This window comes from Rhincodon typus, chromosome 21 (assembly GCF_021869965.1).
Source record: "Rhincodon typus isolate 14 chromosome 21, sRhiTyp1.1, whole genome shotgun sequence".
NCBI lineage: Eukaryota > Metazoa > Chordata > Chondrichthyes > Orectolobiformes > Rhincodontidae > Rhincodon > Rhincodon typus.
The window spans coordinates 16,901,519-16,922,729 of NC_063352.1; the positions used below are offsets into that span (position 1 = coordinate 16,901,519).

General features: G+C 38.4%; 1 protein-coding gene across 8 annotated transcripts in view; it reads left to right on the forward strand.

Moving 5' to 3' along the window:
- prkar1b (protein kinase, cAMP-dependent, regulatory, type I, beta) overlaps positions 1-9,445 on the forward strand; it is a 158,674-nt gene extending 149,229 nt beyond the window's left edge. For all 8 annotated transcript variants that reach the window (XM_020513726.2, XM_048609927.1, XM_048609928.1 and 5 more), the window contains 2 exons: positions 5,993-6,074; positions 9,108-9,445. In XM_020513726.2, the coding sequence (XP_020369315.1) occupies positions 5,993-6,074; positions 9,108-9,280 (255 nt within the window). In that variant the 3' untranslated portion in view covers positions 9,281-9,445. The remainder of the gene's footprint in view (positions 1-5,992; positions 6,075-9,107) is intronic.
- Positions 9,446-21,211: the final 11,766 nt, after the last annotated feature.

The window sequence follows — 21,211 nt, forward strand, 5'->3', positions numbered from 1 at the left end:
AGGTGGAACTGCAGACAGGGTGGGAGAACTGACATGGCAGGTAGATGGCATAATTATATGTCAGTAAATAAAGATTTGATTCTGCTGTCTACAACTGAGACCTACAGTCCAAAGGCTGGTGCCAGCGTTAAGGACATTTCCCTGGGGCTGGAGAAGAATTTGGAGAGGGAGGGGAGGGATCAAGTAGTCACCTTCCATGTTGGCATAGGGTAAATAAAGTCAAGGAGTGTGTGGGCTCAAAGAGTGGGATGTGTGGAATGAGTTTCAGTTCATTGGGTAGCAAGGAGCTATTCTGATGGGATGGGGATCAGGTGGGTTCGTCTGAGTCATGCTGGGATCAGTATCCTGACAAACCAAATAACTAGGGCTGTAGATTGAGTTTTAAAGTAATTTGAGGGGGGCTTGAGAGAGGAAAAATGCAGGTTTACAACACAAGAGGATATGACAGAATTTGAGGTCAGCTATTTGGATAACGATACCCAGAGTGGGGCAGGAAGAGACTTTGTATACAAACATAGAAGATTAGCAGTAAATAAGGTCAAAAAGGAAAATAAAAGCAGTAAAAAGGCAAAATTTATAACTCTGCACTTGAATGTGCATAGTATTTGGAACAAAATAGATGAATTCCTCTTACAGCTGTTAAGGAACCACGGTTACAGGGAGAACTAAATATTCGTGTTCATGTTCCTTTTCAAAAGGACAGGCAGGAAGGAAAGTGTGGGAGGCTAGCATTGTTTGTATGGGATGGAGTAAGTACAATAGCAAGAAATGAATCAGTATGCAGAATCCATATAGGTGAATGTAAGAAGTAAAAAGAGAAATAAGACACTTGTAGGAGTACTGGCCACTTAACAGTAGCTATATGCTGGTACAGAGAATAAGTCAACAGATAATAAGGGCACGTAGGCAAGGCAGTTGCATTAATCTTCATGTAGATTGGGCTAGCCAGAGGAAGTCATAAAAATATATTCAGGATAGTTTCCCAGAACAATATCTTATGCATTCAACTAGAGATCAGAGTATTTTTGATCTGGTGATGCGCAGTGAGGCAGGTTTAAGAAATGATCTCCCTGTGAAGAATTTGCTGAGAAATAGTCACCATAACATGATAGAATTTAGCATTCAATTTGAGAGGGAGGAGCTTGGATTGGAAACAACTGTGTTGAGTTTAAATAAGGGCAATTACAAAGAAATGAGGGCAGAACTAATTGGAATGGACTGGGAAAGGAGTTTAGCAGCAATGATAGTTGAGGAACAATGGCAGATGTTTATGAAAATAGTTCATAGCTTATAGCAAAGACATAATCTAGTGAGGGAATGGGATTCTAGGAGGGTGATAAGCTGACCATAGTTACCAGGAAAGTGAAGAACATCATTGATTTGAATTTAAAAAAAAATAAATGTGGTAAAAATTAATTGTAGGCCAGAGGATTGGGAAAGTTTTAATGACCAACAAAACAGGACCATAAGTATAATGGAGAGAGAAAAGACTTTTGATGGTAAACTCATAGGTGATGTCAAGGAGAACAGAAAGCGCCTCTTTAAATATATAAAAGGGGAAGAGGGAAGCCAAAATGAACATAGGCTTCTTAGAAGATGAGGCTGGGGAAATAATAGGGAACCAGGAAATGACAGTTGAGTTGAATAAATACTTGGCATCAGCCTTCACAGTAGAAGACACTAATAGCATTCCAAAATTGCTAAAAATCCAAGGAGCGGAAATGTATATGACAACGCTCTCTAGAGAAAAAGTGCTTGGGAAACTTTTGGGGCTAGAAACTGATAAGCTCCCTGGGCCTGATGACACACATCCTAGGTACTAAAGGAAGTAGCTGCAGAGATGGTGGATGCACTTATAATAATCTTTCAGGAATCCTTAGATCTGGGAAAGTCCCAGAGGATTGGAAAGCTGTCAATGTAACATCTTTATTTGAAAAGGGGAGGCAAAAAACAGGTAATTATAAGCCAGTTAGCTTAATGCCTGTTATTGGGAAAATGTTAAAGTCTGTTATAAAGAATGTAATAGCAGAGCATTTAGAAATACATAGTATAATCAAGCAGAGTCAGCATGGCTTTATGAAGGGGAAATCATGCCTGACAAATTTACTAGAATTCTTTGAGGAGATATCAAAGAGGATAATAAATGAAAAGCAGTGGCTATAATATATTTGGATTTTTAGAAAGTATTTGATAAGGTAAGAACCTGTTGGAGGGAATATATTAGTATGGATAGAGGATTGGCTAACTAGTATAAGGCAGAGTTGGGAGAAGGGGGCGCATTTTCAGGATGGCAACTTGTAACCAGTGGTGTGCCACAGGGCTCAGTGCTGGGGCCACAATTATTTACAATATATATTAATGACTTGGATGAGGAAACTGAATGTACTACGGACAAGTTTGCAGATGACACAAAAATAAGTGGGAGGGCAAGTGTTAAGGATAGTCACAAATAGTCTGCAGAGGGATGTATATATGTTGAGTGAGTGGACAGAAACTTGGCAGTTGGAATGTAATGTGAAAATATGTAAGGTAATGCATTTTGTCAGGAAGAATAGAGGAGTTTGATTAATATTTAAATGGAGAAAGACCACAGAAAGCTATGGGACAGAGGAATGTAGGAGTTGTTGTGCATGGATCTCAAAAAGCTAGCATCTGAGTTCAGCAGGTAATAGGGAAGGCAAGTGGAATATTGGCATTTATTTCAAAGGGAATGGAATAATGACGTAGGTGGTTTTGCGAAAACTGTGCAAAGCAGTAGACTGAAGGCACAGCTGGTATACTGTGAACAGTTTTGGGCCTCCTATCTAAGGAAAGAAATACTGGTAATGGAAGCAGTCCAAAGAAAGTTCGCTAGGCTTACCTGGTATAGAAGGATGGAGGGACTGTCTTACAAGGAGAGATTGAGTAGGTAGGGCCTACACTTATTGGAATTTAGAAGAATGAGAGATTACCATATTGAAATATTCAAGATTCCTGGGGGACCTGACTGGGTAGTTGCGGAAATTGTTTCTCCTGTGGGAAATCCTAGGACCAGAGGGTATAGTTTCAGGATGAGGGATCACACATTTAAGACAGGTGAACAGGAATTTCCAATTTGAGGGTAGTCAATCAGTTGAACTCTTTACTACAGAGGGCTGTTGATGCTGTGTTGTTATGTATGTTCAGGGCTAAAATGGACATATTTTAATCTGTAAGAGAATCCAGGGTTATGGGCTAAGAGCAGGAAAGTGGAGCTGAGGCTTATTGGATCAGCCATGATCTCATTGAATGGCAGAGTAGACTTGATGTGGAGAATAGCTTACTTATGCTTTTACATCTTATTGTGTTATAGAACAAAGGCAGGACTCTGGTTTTAACGTTCTAAGTTGCCATTTTCAATTGGGTGGAACCAGAAAGACAAATCAGAAAATCACGAATCCTCTTCTTTTCAACCTGCAAGTGTTAACTATGATTGTTGCCTTAGTTGTCCTAAATTATGACTATGTAAATTACCCCCTATTTTAAGGTGGAGGATGTAATTTGAAAGGTATAAAAAATGTGGTGGGAATTTATACTAGCATGCACTGCTTACCTTTTGTAATATTTCAATTAAGTTACTTGTCAGGATGGTTTACACTAACCAACAATGCCCTTTCCACTTATGATACATATACACTGCACAATGTTGATTCAAATTAGGCTGGCTATGCTTGTAAACTCTTAATTTACAATGAATTGGTTATATTTAGTTTTATTATGGTTGGTAGTTTAACACAGTGTGTAAATAGCTTTAACTGGTGGAATTTCCCTTCTCTTGTATTTGAAATATTGCCAGTATGTTTGAGTTAACCCCCTGGCATAATCTGAAGCAGGAATAATGTTGAAACCTACAGTAAAACATTGCAGCATATGAATTGCTTACTGAAGATTTCAAATATAGATTGATAAACACTAGTAAAATCTATCCAGTTTTCTAAAAAGCATTCATACAGGGAAAATAAAGCTTTGTACAGATAACTGCCTTTTTTTAGTATTTTATCAGGAGTTTCTTTTTGTACAATCCAAGATTTTAGGACAAAGAAGTTTGTTTTGTTTCTCTCTTGTTTAAATAACATCTTTTCTAGATTTAGGTAGTGAATATTTTTAGTTGTAAATAGAGGAGTTTGTTTTATGTATAACTATGCAGTTATATTCATTACTTATATTTGTCTCATTATCATACTTGACACTAAAATAATATTGTATTGTGTTGAGAAAGTGATTAGGTAATGTCATTCAAATTGCTAAATAGTTTAACTGGTCCACTATCTATGCTGTTAACCCAGGAGCCGAAGTAACAATTCAAGACATTCTGTTGATCAGATATACATCACGGAGTTTCATAGTCTAGTGTTGGCAACTGATTTGAGCTTTTGGAATGAATTTCTGTAAAAGATATTGGTGATAAAGTCAAAGGCATTCAGGAAGGTTCTACGAAGCAACAATTAAGATCAAAGGCCACATTGTACTTGATGTGTGAAAACACTGCCTGTCCAGTTTAGCATATGATCAGTTTTACATCCATGGGCTGGAATCTTCCCTTTTGACTCCGAAGGTGAGACATCTTTATGGATAATTTCAAATGCTGCAGATCTGCATTAACTTCTCAATCTCTTTATTCTTTCAAGAGCAATGACTCAAACTAAATTCAGTGATGCCTGTTTGAAGCAAATTTGAGGCTTTGACAAGAGATTAAAGAAGATGGGAACAAATATTGTGCACTCTGCTGATATAATTCTTATAGCAGTCAGTTAAAAAGAAAAATGCAAATGCTGTTAATCTAAAGTTAAATCCAAAGATGCTGTAAGAACAAAGCAGACCAGTCATTATTTATAAAGAAAGGCATGTGGCAGAACCATTGTTACAACTGGAAAGCGAAATATGATTGAGCTACCTAATGCAGCTTAATGAACCACAGACAATAACAGGGAGAATTTTTAAAATAGATGTCGTATGAAATGAACTGGTACACAGCAAAGTAAAAAGTAATTGGCATTAAGCTGAAATAATGTCGAGAATGCTAGAAATGCACAGCTTGTCAATTATCTGAAGAAGAAATAAGCCGTTTTAATATATTAAGTGTAGGCCACTTGTCAAAACTGGAAACAATGAGAAGATGAGCTAAGACATTTCAAGAACAGACAGAGAAAACAGATACTTGGGGCTAACCTTTACCTAGCATATGAAGAACAAGAAAATATTTTCGCTGCAGGTGTTCCCCTGCACCTCAACTTGAATGAAACCAGAAACCTGCTACTGCAAGCAGTAAACCACTTTGGATCCATTTCTAGAAAACTCCAACTGCGATTCCTTCAGTGAACCAAAGGAAATCACAGGCCTACAAAATTTGAAGACTGCATCTTAAGAGAATTAAAGTGAAATTAAATTTGGATCTTTGAGACCTGTGTATCCTGCCTTTTTTGTAAACCAAATCTCTTCCAGCCATGGGGAGCATATTTTCTGCATCTAAAAGTTTTTCAAGTTTCGATGAGATCAGCTCTCATTCTTACAAACTCTAGAGAGATATGGTCCATTCCTGCCATCTGAAAAATTAGTTTGATGAGCCTCTGTTGCACTATCTCTCTGGAAAATATATCCTTCCTTGGTTAAGGAGACTGAAACTTCACACAGCATTCCAGGTGCAATCTCACCAAGGTTGTGTGTGCATCTGAAACAAGACATCTTTGCTCTTACATTCAAATCCTCTTGAAATAAAGACCAACATATCGTTAATCTTTATTGTTGCTTGTTGAATCAAATAACAATGTTTTACATTTTATTTAACATTTTACGACTGAATTGAAAATAAATTGAAATGGATATTCAACTCAAATGTGTATGTAGGGTATTCTTTGGGGATCCAGAACACAAGAAATGAATCTTGCTGAAGCATCCAGTTTGATATTTGCTGTCTTTTTATCAAATAAAACAAATGCCCTTGCTTTTCACTTACAAGTTATCTGTACTTAATTAGGGCACTGCTTCAGTTCTTCAGCGTAGATCGGATAATGAGGAATATGTGGAGGTTGGAAGACTAGGACCTTCAGACTATTTTGGTGAGTTTGGATTTCACATTTCGTTTCAAAATAACATTAATGTTGATGCTTTAACCTTTAACATGGATGTTTTAGTAATCATTGTTATGAAATAGTTTAACTATTTCTAACACATTTATTAGGGATGAACTCTAATGAACAAATGGTGTGATGCCTAATTAATCCTGACTGCACTGCTTTTTCCTCTCCCACATAGTTTTGGATTTTTTGTAATGAGTTTAGAAATAGTTTTGACAAAAGCTCAAAGTAATGCAGAATCCATTACAATGAGTAACATTATCAGGCAAAGGCATCTTCCAGTTTTTTTTTTAGTTTTAGCAGGCAAAGTTTTATGCATTTTCACCGGATGGAGGATTGTACAGTTGATGTGACATCTTAATTTGTTTAAAAAAAAGTAAAGTTTTACAGAAAATGAGTGCGTTTTCTGACATAATTAGAAATTAAAGTCATCCAACATGGAATCATTAAATGCTTGCTTTAGTGATTAAATTCAAATATATTGTTCTATTAGTTCCCTATGAAATAATCCAAGTGGTTTCCAGTGGTGGATACTGGAAGACTATTGTAAATTCCTAAATGTGTTTGTTGAATGAGGTTCAACTATGAAATGCACTGCAATCAAATATGTGCCAACATTGAATCTTAGTTCATTATACTTTACACAGAGTTCATGGCAGGTACTCTTGTGTGTTTCATTAATTGACTTATCAGTAAGCTATTGTATATTCAAATGTATGCATGCTAACATAATTTTACTGCTGGATTGAAATTGGTCTGTTGAAATGGATAGGCTCTCCAGAAAGCTATATAAAATGTGAATGAACAAAGTAATCATTGTTTGTAGGTGTGAGACTAGAAAAGCACAGTAGACAGTATCGGAAGAGCAAGAAAGTCAATGTTTTGGGCCGAAACCCTTCGTCAGGATGTTGGGCCAAAACATTGACTTTCCTGCTCCTCTGCTGTCTGACCTGCTGTGCTTTTCCAGCCTGACACCTATGGACTCTGGCTTCCAGCATCTGCAGTCCTTATTGTCTCAAAGTAATTATTGTCGTCATTGTTAAGTCACTTTTTTCAGGATTGTACTTATTTATTTGAAATTAAATGTTTCAGGCCCATTACTGGTTGATGTCAATCATGTATTTAGAACCATCATGCCATTCATGGCAAAGAAGAGGGCATTTGGTATATTGAATCCATCCTCATTCTCCATGGAGCAACCCATTTATTGCCAGTTTCTGTTTGATCCCTGGGGCTCTGCATGTTTATATTCTTCAAGCATCTAACCAGTTTTCTTTTGAAGTCATTGATAGTTTCCACTTCCATTACCCCTGTGGGCAATGAATTCAAGATCAGTACCATTCCCTGGTCAAAGTAAGTTCTTAATAATTAAAATAGCTTGAGGGAAAACTTGGTCTTATGACGTCAGCTTTACTACATGTAAACTAGGCACAATGAGGACTAGTTTTAGGAAGCATAGCATCCAAAAGACCTTTGTGAGGTGTCTGCCCACAAGTTGAATTTGGTGACTTTTCACGTGCCTGAAATAGGCATTAGAACCCATCTGTTGCATATGCAAGAGGACTGTTTTAGCTTTCCTTTCTGAAATTTAATGATGCAAAGTAATGCCAACTGGATGTGCTTTGCTTGACATTCTTAAACAATTCACTCTCAAACACTAGTAGCATTGTAAATAAATAAAACAGAATTTCTGTTTTGGTAAACAGAAGCACTCCCTTACTCTGCAGTACACTATTCAACATCCCACCAGGATCCCCACTTCCTACCAGGTTGTGACTTCTGACTGAAATATATTTTACTTAAACATGCAAGTTACCTCTTAGAGATGTGATGGCTACTGGCAGCTCTTGAGACTGCTCGTTCAGCCCCTCTTACAGGGTGGTTACTGACTTTGGGTTCAATACTAGGCGGTAACTTATACTCCTTCATTTGTATAAAAATATTCGCTAGTAGAATTTGCTAATTAACATTTTCTCCTATCAAATTACACTATGATTCTAGAATACAAGATTGCTTCAAATAAGTTGCTGATTTTTTTTGCAAAATAAAGATGTTAATCAAATTCCCTTAGTGTTGTAATAGTGGAGCTCCTGTTTGAAATTTCAGCAATAAACAAAGTTCTTTTTAAAAGATATCCATAGCAAAACAAACTGCAATACATGCCTTTTAATGATGGCTCCTACTTTTTAAAATGCTCTGGATGGCTACAATACAGCAGTTTCCACCAGGAGGTGCTAAGTAGTAATCAGATCCAGGGACCTTGGCTTGCTCCCTATTCTGTCCCCAGGGCTGGTTACTGAGGGCAGTTGTGTACTTCTTATCCTTGATTCTACTATAATATTAACCAACTTGCAATGATCAGGAAATAAGCATGGAACCTTCCTGGTTTGTCAAACTTACTAAAGGATAACCTTTTTAATCTCTTTCAACTTTGCCAACTTTTTTTTCACTCCTGTATGCTTCATAGATTTATGTTTATTTGAAGGTGACGGCTAAACAATCCATCTGGTGAGTTTTTGTCAGAAATCTCTGCTAAGATATTAATTAAAGTATCTTGTAAGCCTTGCAGCTAACTTGATTTCAATGTCACCAAGTAACCATGTGTTTCCAATTCTTAAATGGCCTTTCTTATTATTAGCTATCCTACTGTACAGCCAATTCAACATTAGATAGTCGATCTAAATCGGGAACGCAACAGTGATTGGACAGTATTATTTGCAGTTGGTGGTGGAAGAATCTCTGATCACCCTGTCAAAGTTTAATAAGTAACTTAAAGTAAACATTGCATAAGGAAATCCACTAACTCTACAGAACACAGATGCAAGTAATATTTGTCACATGAATACAGTCTGACCTAATTTCTTAAATAGTCTTTTAATAATTCCAAATTCCTGAACTAGTTGGTCTAATGTTATTCACTTTCAGATTTTTTCATTCAAAAACCAGAAGCAAAAGCAGTAAACAAAATTTTACAACTGCCCATGTTTTGATTCTCACCATTTTGTCCATGTTTAGGTGAAATTGCCCTTCTGTTGAATCGGCCGCGAGCAGCGACTGTAGTTGCACGTGGTCCACTGAAATGTGTCAAGTTGGATCGTCCACGTTTTGAACGAGTTCTGGGTCCATGCTCTGAAATTCTCAAGAGAAACATCCAACGATACAATAGTTTCATTTCTTTAACTGTTTAAAACTTTTGGATCAGTTGCAGCCTTTGTGTTACTTTGTGCAATTAAACTTGATCTGTGTTGTTGCGTATTACGTGTGTTTTATGTAAGATTTTAGACTGATTTTAAAAGACTATCAGAAACAAGAGGAAGGGCTCGCAATCTGTTGAGTAAAAGTTCTAAAATTTGCTCCTTTTCTTCGTCAGTGAAATTTAATAATGGATTCCAGTTTACTGCTTAATCTGCTACTTTAGGTCAATTCCACATCGAAATAAATTTACTTGCGGGTGATCATGCATTTTGCTAGTTAAATATCATTTATTTCTTTGTTTATAACATTGTTTTAAACAATTGTTTCTTATGAATTCCACATATTGAATAATTTAAAGTTCTCAACAGTTGGAACTCTTGGATTATAATGTGTTACACTTGATCATACTGTCTTGAGAGCCAATGCCGTGACCATGAGTTTAAAAGATGAATATATCATACTGAACAGGAGGAATTGTGACATAATTGCACTTCCTAGGATAAATACCAAATTAATGGAATATTCTTCAAATTTGTGGGCTTTTATTTATTTTTCTAGATTATTTTCAAGCTTGAGGTCAAGTCTGGTTTATTACTTGAACATGAATTCTTTGTTTTGGTATATTCTGCCAGAAATCTGTCTTGTTAATGAGGAGCTGTAAGGTGTGGCAGGCATTTTTATTGTGTGCACTGAAGTATAATCATTAATGTATGAAGTGGGGGGTCCTCGATCAGTTCAGTTTACCAGTGCAGTCTGGATGAGTTTATAGTCTGTTGCAGCTGTTCCCAGGGGTTCATAGATCACTCTACCTAATATGTAGAAACAGGTTTTGGAAACTTAGAAGTTTTTGTGATTAAAAGAAATCCAAAACAAACTTCACAATTAAGGTTTCTAATATTTTGTGTAGTCTTATTTTGCACTATTTTACATATACTTTTTAAAGTTAGCTATCTTATTAAGCTTGTTGTGCTATTTGGAGCTTGTTTAACTATAGTCCGTTTCACAAAAGGAATAAGTAATCATATAATATTGCTTTTTGTGCTGAATTACATATCCCAGATATTTTGGAACATCATTCAGATTTTAAAAATAACACCAGAACCATTATATTTTCTATTATTTTATGTAATGCCTTTGCTTTCACAATTCCAATAAAAAAAACTCCAATTTGCATTTGTTTTTCTACTTTGTTAATCCGTGAATTGTGACAATATATGTGTTTAAACACAAAAGCAATCTTGAAATGCATTTAATGTAGTTATTATATATCCACAAGATTTTATGATCACTAGCATATCTAAGTATTTTCAAAAATATGTAGAAATGTGTATATATACCGAGTTATTTATGGTTGATTCAAACCCATTATTCCCTTTCCGCATTCTGCTAACGCTATTAATCTATTATATCTATAATGCCAAAGGCACAGGATCCAAGAAAGATTTTGGATTCTAACAACATCCCAGCTGGAATACTGGAGATGTTGTGCCTGAATTAGCCGCATCCCTAGCCAAGTTGTTCTAGTCCAGCCTGAACACTCATCTACCCAACAATGTGGATAATTACCCTAATATATCCTGTCTGCAAAAAGCAGGACAATTCCAATCTGGCCAGTTCGTGTCCTGTTGCACAGTCTCAATCGTCAGCAAAGTAAGTGTTGTGTCAACAGTACTATCAAATGGCACTTGCTCACTGATGCTCAGTTTCTGTTTGTAAGTACTACTCAACTCCTGATCCTATTATAGGCTTGGTCCGAATGTGGTCAAAAAAGTTAAATTCCAGAATGGCATGGGAGTGACCATCCTTCACATTAAGGCAGCATTCAAACAAGGATGGTATCAAGGAACCCTTGTAAAATTGAAGTCTGTGGAATCAAGGGAAAAACTGTCCCCTGGTTGGAGTCATACCTAGCACAAAAGAAAATGGTTGCAGTTGTTGTGAAGGACAATTCTCTCATTCTGCAGTATAGTCCTAGGCTCAACATAGTGTCAAAGATTGTGATGTTCACTGACTATGCACTGCACCATACCATTAACAACTCCTCAGATACTGAGGCAGTGTGTTTTCAAATGTAGCAAGACCTGGACAATATTCCAGCTTCGTTTGATGAGTGGCAGGTGATATTTATACAATGCAAATGCCAGGAAATAACATATCCAATAAATGAGATTGTAATAATATCTTCTTAACCTATGGCAGCATTACCATCACTAAATTCAGCTTCCGTCAACATCTTCGGATTATCATTGACCAGACACCGAGCCGTGCTAGACTTATAAATGCTTGGCTACAAGCAGATAAGAGGTTTTGAATTTTGTAATAATGTACCTCATGATTCCCCAAAGCCTGTCCACCATCTATACAGGACAAGTCAAGAACCTAATGGAATTCTGTTCACTTAAGTTGGATGAGTGCAGCTCCAACAAGAAACTTGACACCATCCACAGTAAAGCTGCCCACATGTTTAGTCCCAATTTGCTCTCAAAATGTTACTTCTTTCACCACCAGTGCATAGTGGCAGCAGTGTGTACTATCTACAAGATTCATCGCAGTAAATCACCAAGGCCCCTTCATCAATATCTTCCAAAATGTGACTTCTATCCCCTAAAAGAACAGGGCCAGCAAACACATGGAAAGGATACACCTACAAGATCTCCTTCAGGCCATGCAGCTTCATAATTCAATTGTATTGTTGTTTGTTTACTGTCACTTGGTCAAAATCCTACTACCCCGCCATGATCAGCAACAGCAGATGTATGTACACTGTGTGCACAGTCTGGAGCAATTCAAGAAGTGACTCCCCATCACCTGTTCAAGAGCTCTTTGGCATAGGCAATAAATGCTGGCCTTGCTAACAATGCTCACCCCTCATGAGCATATAAAACACATGTTTTTCCTATAAATGTCTTCCTGTAAATGGTCGGTATAATTTTGATGTAAAATTTAATTGTAGATAAACAAGTAAATCATCTGAGCAGCAGATCTTGCAATTGCTTTATTTGTAATACATTCATTGATATCAGATCCAACTAACAACTTCTGGTTTTACAATTTTGAGGATTCAACTGTGCTGCTGTTAAATTATATAGATAATCTATACCTTTGTGATTGACACCTTGCTAAGTGTTTATATCATAAATCGTGTGATCCTCAGTGATGCACTGAAATTTGTTGACTTTTGACCCAGAAATTTAGGGTTAGTAGTTGATAAAGACAGCTGTTTGGTTTGAAAACCAAAGGTGCTAAATGTTTTGGGTGCAGTTTCACTAGAGTGAGCCCTACCAGAAGTCTTAAAACATATTTTATTGCTCAATTTGATATTTGTTTAAGCTGAAAACATTATTATATGTTCTTAAGTTTGCACCCTGATTTCATATTGTTCATGTGGAAACTCACGGAGTTTTTACCTTTGTGTTGTTTAAGAGGCACAGAATCTTACTGAGCATTTTCTGTCAAAATCTTATCAACCTTGGCTCAGTGGTAGAATTCTTGCCTCTTTTTCTGAAGGTCATGGAGTTGAGCCCCATTCCAGTGCTTGCACATAACATATAATTTTAGTGGATTTTTTTTAGATGAAGTGTAAATTGAGGCACTATCTATCCTCTTGGGTAAACACAGATACCTTGGGACTTCTTGAAAGAAAGGATTCATTTGGTTACCTGAGCAACATTTGACCCTCAACCAAGGCACACAGTCTTAGAATAAGGGAAATGCTATTCAGGACTGTAATGGGGAGGAATCTCTTCGTTTAGGGTGATGAATCTTTGGAATTCTCCATCTTTAGAGGGCTGTCGAAGCTCAGTCATTGAATATGTTGCAGATAGAAATCAGTATGTTTCTAGATTTTTTTAGATGTCAAGAGAGAATGCAGGAAAATTCTGTTGAGGTAGCAGATTAGTCCTTATCCAATTCAGTGACTTTGCAGTCTCAAGTGCTGAATTCCCTACTCTTCTTTCCTAACTTCCTAAACCAGTTAGGCCATACTTATAATACTGTCTGCAGTACTGATTGCAATATTATGAAAATCATAAAGGCACTAGAGAAGGTTCAGAGAAGATTTACAGGCATGATACTAGATATGTGTGGTGTTATTATTTTGGGATTTGGACACTGTACTAAACTCCAGAGTAATAAACCTTTGTTGGGAAACAATCTCATCGACAAAAAGGGCAATCAAATTTATAATGCAAACTGACATGTTTGTTGGATAACAAAGATTAATACTTGACATTCATCTAGTTGAGGCATGGTGTGATAAATAGGTTCAATATACATTGGTCTTTCTTTGTGTGGATTCTGGAGTCCTCTTAGTCCTTGAACATGGTTTTTTGAATCAAAACGAGCTTTGAGATTTTTCTGTAACATACAGGTAGTCCTCAGTTAACATGGTTGTCATAACATAGTCTTTACTACCCATCATTCCAAGCATAGCCAACTTGCAGCGGCTTTTGGCTGTTGTCTGCCTGAGTGACATCTTTGAGTATCATGACTCCCAAGCACTCTAGCCATTGAAGCAAAGAGATTGTGGTTATGAAATGCAGGAAATCAATTCCACAGTGTGTTATATTGGATGAGTTCTCCAAAGTCAAGCATAGTGAATGCAACATTAACATTCAAAGAGCTTTGGGTCTTACTGATTCAACTTTGTGTACAATTTGATGTAGCACTGGTAAATCTTAAAATGAGAAGCCAAAGTGTAACTCCGTTAAGTGCAGCTCAAATAGTTCTTGCACCGTCCTGACCTGAAAGTAGATCAAATGATCCTGATGTGAAGTCATTTCACACCAAAAGAGCAGTCTTAATGATCTCAATCTTCAACTTCCAGAGTTGCAGATGCGTGAGATGAAAATCTGCAGACTTTCACTTCCATTAAAGTAAGAAAGCTTAAAAGGTATCCTTTTTGCATATTTTCATATCTATTTTGGTGTTTTATGTTTGTGCTTGCATTCTGTACTTCTTTGGGAATATGTGTTTTGAATAACACGGTTCTGCTTAATGGTGTGATTTTTCGTGATAATAACTCTGCATTAATTAGGGGCACCTTGTGCAAGTAAACTGCTTCAGTTTTGAGATTTCAAATCTAATACCCTAGTCTGTCTTAACTACTGACTCTGTTGAAAGCAGCTTCCTAAAAATAATAGATGATAACAAGGTGTAGAGCTGGATGAACACAGCAGGCCAAGCAGCATAAGAGGAGCAGGAAGGCTGACGTTTCGGGCCTAGACCCTCCTTCAGAAATGGGGAAGGGGAAGGGGGTTCTGAAATAAATAGAGAGAGAGGGGGAGGCGGATAGAAGATGGATAGAGGAGAAGATAGGCGGAAAGGAGACAGACAGGTCAAAGTGGCGGGGATGGAGCCAGTAAAGGTGAGTGTAGGTGGGGAGTTAGGGAGGAGATAGGTCAGTCCAGGGAGGACGGACAGGTCAAGGGGGCAGGATTAGGTTAGTAGGTGGGAGGAGGGGATAGGTGGGAGGAAGGACAGGTTAGGGAGGTGGGGACGAGCTGGGCTGGTTTTGGGATGCGGTGGGGCAGGGGAGATTTTGAAGCTTGTGAAGTCCACATTGATACCATTGGGCTGCAGGGTTCCCAAGTGGAATATGAGTTGCTGCACATCTGCTAATGTGGTATACTGCATCCGCTGTTCCCGTTGTGGCCTCCTCTACACCAGGGAAACCAAGCGGAGTCTTGGGGGCGCTTTGCAGAACACCTATGCTCGGTTCGCACTGAACAACTGCACCTCCCAGTCGTGAACCATTTCAACTCCTCCTCCTATTCCTCAGACAACATGTCCATCCTGGGCCTCCTGCAGTGCCACAACGATGCCACCCGAAGGTTGCAGGAACAGCAACTCATATTCTGCTTGGGAACCCTGCAGCCCAATGGTATCAATGTGGACTTCACAAGCTTCAAAATCTCCCCTCTCCCTATTGCATCCCAAAACCAGCCCAGCTCGTCCCCACCTCTCTAACCTGTCCTTGCTCCCGCCTATCCCCTCCTGCCACCTCAAGCCCCACCCCCATCTCCTACCTACTAACCTCATCCCGCCCCCTTGACCTATCCGTCCTCCCTGGACTGACCTATCTCCTCCCTAACTCCCCACCTACACTCACCTTTACTGGCTCCATCCCCGCCTCTTTGACCTGTCTGTCTCCTCTCCGCCTATCTTCTCCTCTATCCATCTTCTATCCGCCTCCCCCTCTCTCCCTATTTATTTCAGAACCCCCTTTCCCCCCCTGCCATTTCTGAAGAAGGGTCTAGGCCCGAAATGTCAGCTTTCCTGCTCCTCTGATGCTGCTTGGCCTGCTGTGTTCATCCAGCTGTACACCTTGTTATCTCAGATTCTCCAGCATCTGCAGTTCCTACTATCTCCTAAAAATAATGCTTACTTTCTCTTAAAGCAATTATCTTTCACCCTAATACTTATCTGGTTTTCTCACAGCAAACCCAAAACCTTATAACAATTGCTTTAATTACCTCTGGGTTGACAATTACTTAGTTACTTTTGGGTTGCCATGGCCACCTGTCACACATCAGCTGGCAATGTTGTCATCAGCAATCATTCACTAACAGGAATGATTGTCCCCAGAGGAAATTCACTGATTATGGGGTTCTGAGAGTCCTTACATGGCTGAGCAGCCTGCTCCTAGAGCCACATCTCCAGCCACACATTCAGCAGGTGTTTCTGGGAGGAGGAATTGGTCCTCTGCTAATGATCACAAGGCCTTCCTTTCTCTGGTTCTTTTTCTATGCTACCTCGGTATTCTAATGGGTGTTAGGATGCAGAACAGTACAGTACAACCTTTTAGCCCACCATGACTGTGCTGCCCATAATGCTATTCTAAACTAATACCATCTGCGTGCACCTGATCCATATCCCTCTATTCCCTGCCTGTTAATGTGTCTGTCTAAATATATCAAATTTTGCTGATGTATCTGCTTCTACCACCTCCCCTGGCAGCGTGTTCCAGGTACCTACGACCCTCTGTGGGGGGAAGAAAAGATTTCCTTGCACTTCTCCTTTAACCTTTCCCCCTCACATTTTTAATCTCTGTCCACTAGTATTTGACACTCCCACCCTGGGAAAAAGACTACAATTATCCACGTCTCTCATAATTTTATGCACTTCTATCAGGGCGCCTCTCAGTCTCTGATGCTCTAGTGAAAACAATCCAAGTTTGTCCAACCTGTTCTTATACCTAACACGTTCCGACCCAGGCAACATACTAGTAAAATCTTCTGCAACCTCTCCAAAGCCTCCTATAGTATTTCTTTTAGTGCAGAGACCAGAACTGCACACACTACTCCAAATGTAGCCTGACAAAAGTCTTATACAGTTACAATTTGACTTGCAATGTTTATATTCAATGCCCTGACTGATGAAGGCAAGCATGCCGTGTGCCTTCTTTATCACCTAATCCACTTGTGTTGCCACTTTCAGGGAGCTTTAGACGTGGACCCCAAAATCCCTCTGTACATCAATTTGCCTAAGGCTCCAACCAATTACTGTATACTCTCCTCTAGCATTTGACCTCCCAAAATGCATCACCTCACACTCATCCAGATTAACCCATCTGCTATTTCTCCACTCAACTTTCCAGCCAATCTGTATCCTGCTGCATCTTTTGATATTCTTCCTCGCTATCTACAACTCCACCAAGTTTTGTGTCATCTGCAAACTAATCAGACCACTGAAATTTGCGTCCATATTTTTGTATATTTTAAACAGAAGTCTCAACATGGATCCTTGCAGAACACTACTGGTCGCAGACCTGTAGTCAGAAAAACATTCCTGCAAAACCACCCTTTGTCTTTCATAGCCAAGCCAATTTTGTGTCCAACTTGCCAACTCATCATGGATTCCATGCAATTTGATCTTCTGGACCAGTCTACCATGAGGGACCTTGTCAAATGCTTTAGTAAGTTCCATGCAGACAACATCTACTGCCTTACCCTCATCAATCATCTTTGTCACTTCCCAAAAAATCAATCAAATTTGTGAGACAGGACCTCCCCTGCATAATGCTATGCTAACTAATCTTACTAAGTCCGTTATTCTCCAAATCAAGTAAATCCTGTAGCTAAGTCTTCTCCAATAATTTTCCTACCACCGATGTAAGGTTCACTGGCCTATAATTTCCTAAATTATCCCTGTTACCCTTCTTGAACAAAGGAATTACATTGGCTATTCTCCAGTATTCCAAGACCTTGTCTGTGGTTAAAAAAGGAATACAAAGATATCTGTCAAGGCCCCAGCACTCTACTCCCTTGCTTCCTACAGTATCCTATTCTCGAAGAATTATGTCCCTTCATATAGGAGGTTCCTCTAAGTTAATTTCTTTTGAGTGAGGGTCTGTCAAGCATTGATGCCAATGCTGCTTTTCTTGAGATAAGCCTTCAGGGAATCTTTGAAATGCTTTCTTGGTCCTCCTCTCACTTGTGTGTCTTCCTTGAACTGGGCAAAGAAGATTTGCTTTCGCAGTCGGAATTCGGGCATTCTAAGCACGTGGCCAGGCCGAAAGACTTAGTTTCGGATGATCGTGGCTTCACTGCTGGTGTTGTTGGCCCCTTCAAGTACACTCTTCCTCTCAGTGAACGCAGAGAATCAATCTCAAACAGTGTTGATGGTGCAACTTCAAGGCCTTGAATTAGCATCTATACATGGTCCAGGTTTTGGAGCAGAATAAAAGAGTCAGAAGGCTCATAGTATCATTACAGTCATCATGATCATTGAAGACTTTTGTCCTTTGGCATCCAAAGGTTGTGCTCACGGATTAGATGCAGCGTTGGATCTCTGCATCAATGTAAGCCTTAGATGAGAAGTAGTTTCCCAGGTAGGGGAAATGTTCCACATTTGAGAGGATTTCTTCATTGATCTTAATTGAGAGAGAGATCAGAACTTGCTGCAAGATGGTTGGTAAAGGACTTGAGTTTTCTTGAGGTCGTGGCTGAAACCAATTCTTTGGTTTGCTTCCACAATGGCATTAAGTGAGGCTTGAAGATTCCCTTCCGAGAGCACGGGGATGACATTATCCTGAGCATTCTGAAATTCCACAAGTGAGGTCAGAGTCATCATCTTCTTTGATTTCAACCGGTTGAGGTTGAAAGGTTTTCCATCCATCTTGACCATTCACTGGGAAACCTATTCTTGAGAAGATGAAGAATGGTGGCTAGGAAGATGGAGAAGAGGGTCAGGGTGATGACATATCCTTACTTGACTCCTATCTTCACCTGAAAGGATTCTGTCATATTACCATCTTGTACACAATGTTGTATACAAATACTTAATAAGAGCAAGTGTTCTACCACTAACTCCGAACTTTCTGTCTTGGGAAAAGCAACACAAGTGTCCTCCGACAAAATGCTATCCCCGGCTAATGTAAAGAGCTCTGTCATTGATCTATTTTTAATCCCTTTTTGCAGATACATTTTGTAATGTAGAGCTCAAGTCTGTGCACATGTCAAGACAACAAACTTTTATCCAAACAAATCTTGAACGCCGAGAAGAGTTCTTGTATCTTCCTGGCAACAACTGAACCTTATACTGATGTTTACAGAGGATAGACTGTGGGAGTCTAGCTGGAAATGGTTAGAATAGTCAAGTCTGGAGATAACAAAGGCATGAATGAGAGTTTCAGTGGCAAATAAATTGAGAAGGGGTGAAGTCAGACAGGGAAAATAGACGGTTTCTAACAATCGCGCAGTTGTGAGGATGGAAACTCATCTGGAGATCAAATGTGACACCGAAGTTGTAAACAGCTGTTTTCAAGGAGAGGGATGGAGATTGGTGCAGGGACCAGATACAATGGCCTCAGGTTTGAGCAAAGTGTTAATGGTACTTTTTTTAATGGGGAAAGGGATGTTGCCTGAATGGAGGTGCAGTAATTGATTTAGTTTTGAAAGAAGCTAATGGAAAAGTTCTGGAAGTATCTCTGGAAATATTGAATGATTTGTTTTCGATCTTACACTTGATTGTATACATCTTGCTCAATAGTTGTCTAATAGAAATATTCGTTAAAGCATTTTTGCATATTACTACAGTGCTTCCAATCAAATGTACTTCATTGTTTATAAATTACTTTTGCACATCTAAGGTCTTGAAAGCTATAAAATGCAAGTGTGCTGTGTTTGTAAAGTATGTTTTTGAGTTGCTGATCTCTGATAGTTTAAATGATCTGTTGGTATCCATATGATGGGAATGCGCCAAATAGAAATGTTCAATTTGCATTGCTCCCTTGCATTAGAATATATTTTATAAACTTTAAGATTATATCTTATATTTTTCTTTAGCAGTCGAGGCCTTTGGATATTTTCGAATTTATTTTGTACGTTACCTTTGTGTACAGAATAAAGTTAGTGATAAAAATTAAATGCAAATGTAATAATTTAAAGAAATTATTGTGTTTTATACTAAATATTCTTTAGTTTCATAAGTAACAATTGTACTGTGTACTTAGTTACTTGACTTCTTTGAAAAGATAAAAATGTTTGGTCTTTTTAAGCAATGATGGAGATACTACCGAATCAAGTGAATTTGTGTATGTCTTCAGCAAAATTGGAATTTACAAAATCCATTGTTTAATTAAGAAGGCTGTAATTCAGCACATTTCAGCTTGTTGTTTTTAAGGTTTCCAGCAAACTAAATCCCTTCTTCTTCCCCACCTGCCCCCAAGGCATACCCAAAGGAGGTGAGTTCAGCCCTTGGCCTCCCCTATTGTTATGTTGTAATAAGGTCATGGTGACATTTTTTTGTCCCTTTCTTTGAGAGTCATTCATTTTTCCTAAGTGAAATGGAGCTGAGTGGAACCTACATTGTGATTCTATTGTTGAGAAAAAAAAGGTGTGTATAAATAAATTCTGAGCAAAGTGTTTATATTTTCTTTTCAAAAGTTCTTTTGCTTGATTAATTTGTGTCCTGTAACCTGAGTATGTCAGATGTTCCTTTCTGTCTTCGTCCTCGCCCTAACCCCACCTCAATGTAAAGGTAACTGGAGAAAGCATGGAATTATTGCAGTTGATCGAGCCGGTCGGAATGCTACGAAGAGATACCAATGATGTGGATGATTTATAATGTTCAAGAGTCACATTTTTCTATCAAAGATATTTGAAAATGACTGGCACAAATCTGTCTGCAATTGTTGGGTTTTTAAAGCAGTTTGGGCCCAGATGAGGTGACCACTCTCCATTGAGACTATTCTCCAGAGGCTGAGAAGTAATAAGATCCTAATTCTATTCTTTTGTATGTAAATGTTCAGTAGGGATCCTGTTGTAATTCAAATACACATAAACGGATTTTGTTCCAGGCTATATTATACAAGCCTAAAAGTTTTCAGTGGAAGGGACTTCTCTGCATAATTAACTGTGAAGTTCTGAATAATGACAATAGTATATTTTGTACATGGGATTAGTGTACATTCAATGCTATGGCAACATTCTGTGATAATGCACAGTTAAATAATCTGAGGTCCTTTACTAATACTTTGCATCTGGTCAGAACAGTGATTCAGCTGTCAGAATTCTCTGTTTCTTGGGTATTGGAGCAGACAGTATACTTATCAAAGCTAATGATTGCTGTTACATCATATATAAAATAGATAAATATCTAGTATTGATGTGACATAGACTATGATACTTTATTATATTACAAATTTGTTAGTTGCCGAACAGAAGGTCCATTTAACTGTAAACTTGGTTCGTGTTCTGTTTTGCTTCTTTCCTTTTTCTTTTATCACACCATCTTAAATCATACATTCTTCCTTTTACTGTTTCTAATTGCTGTACATGTCAATTTCTGGCACAATGCATTGTGATACAAGAACCAATTTAAGCTTGGGAGATAGTAGGAACTGCAGATGCTGAAGAATCTGAGATAACAAGGTGCAGAGCTGGATGAACACAGCAGGCCAAGCAGCATCAGAGGAGCAGGAA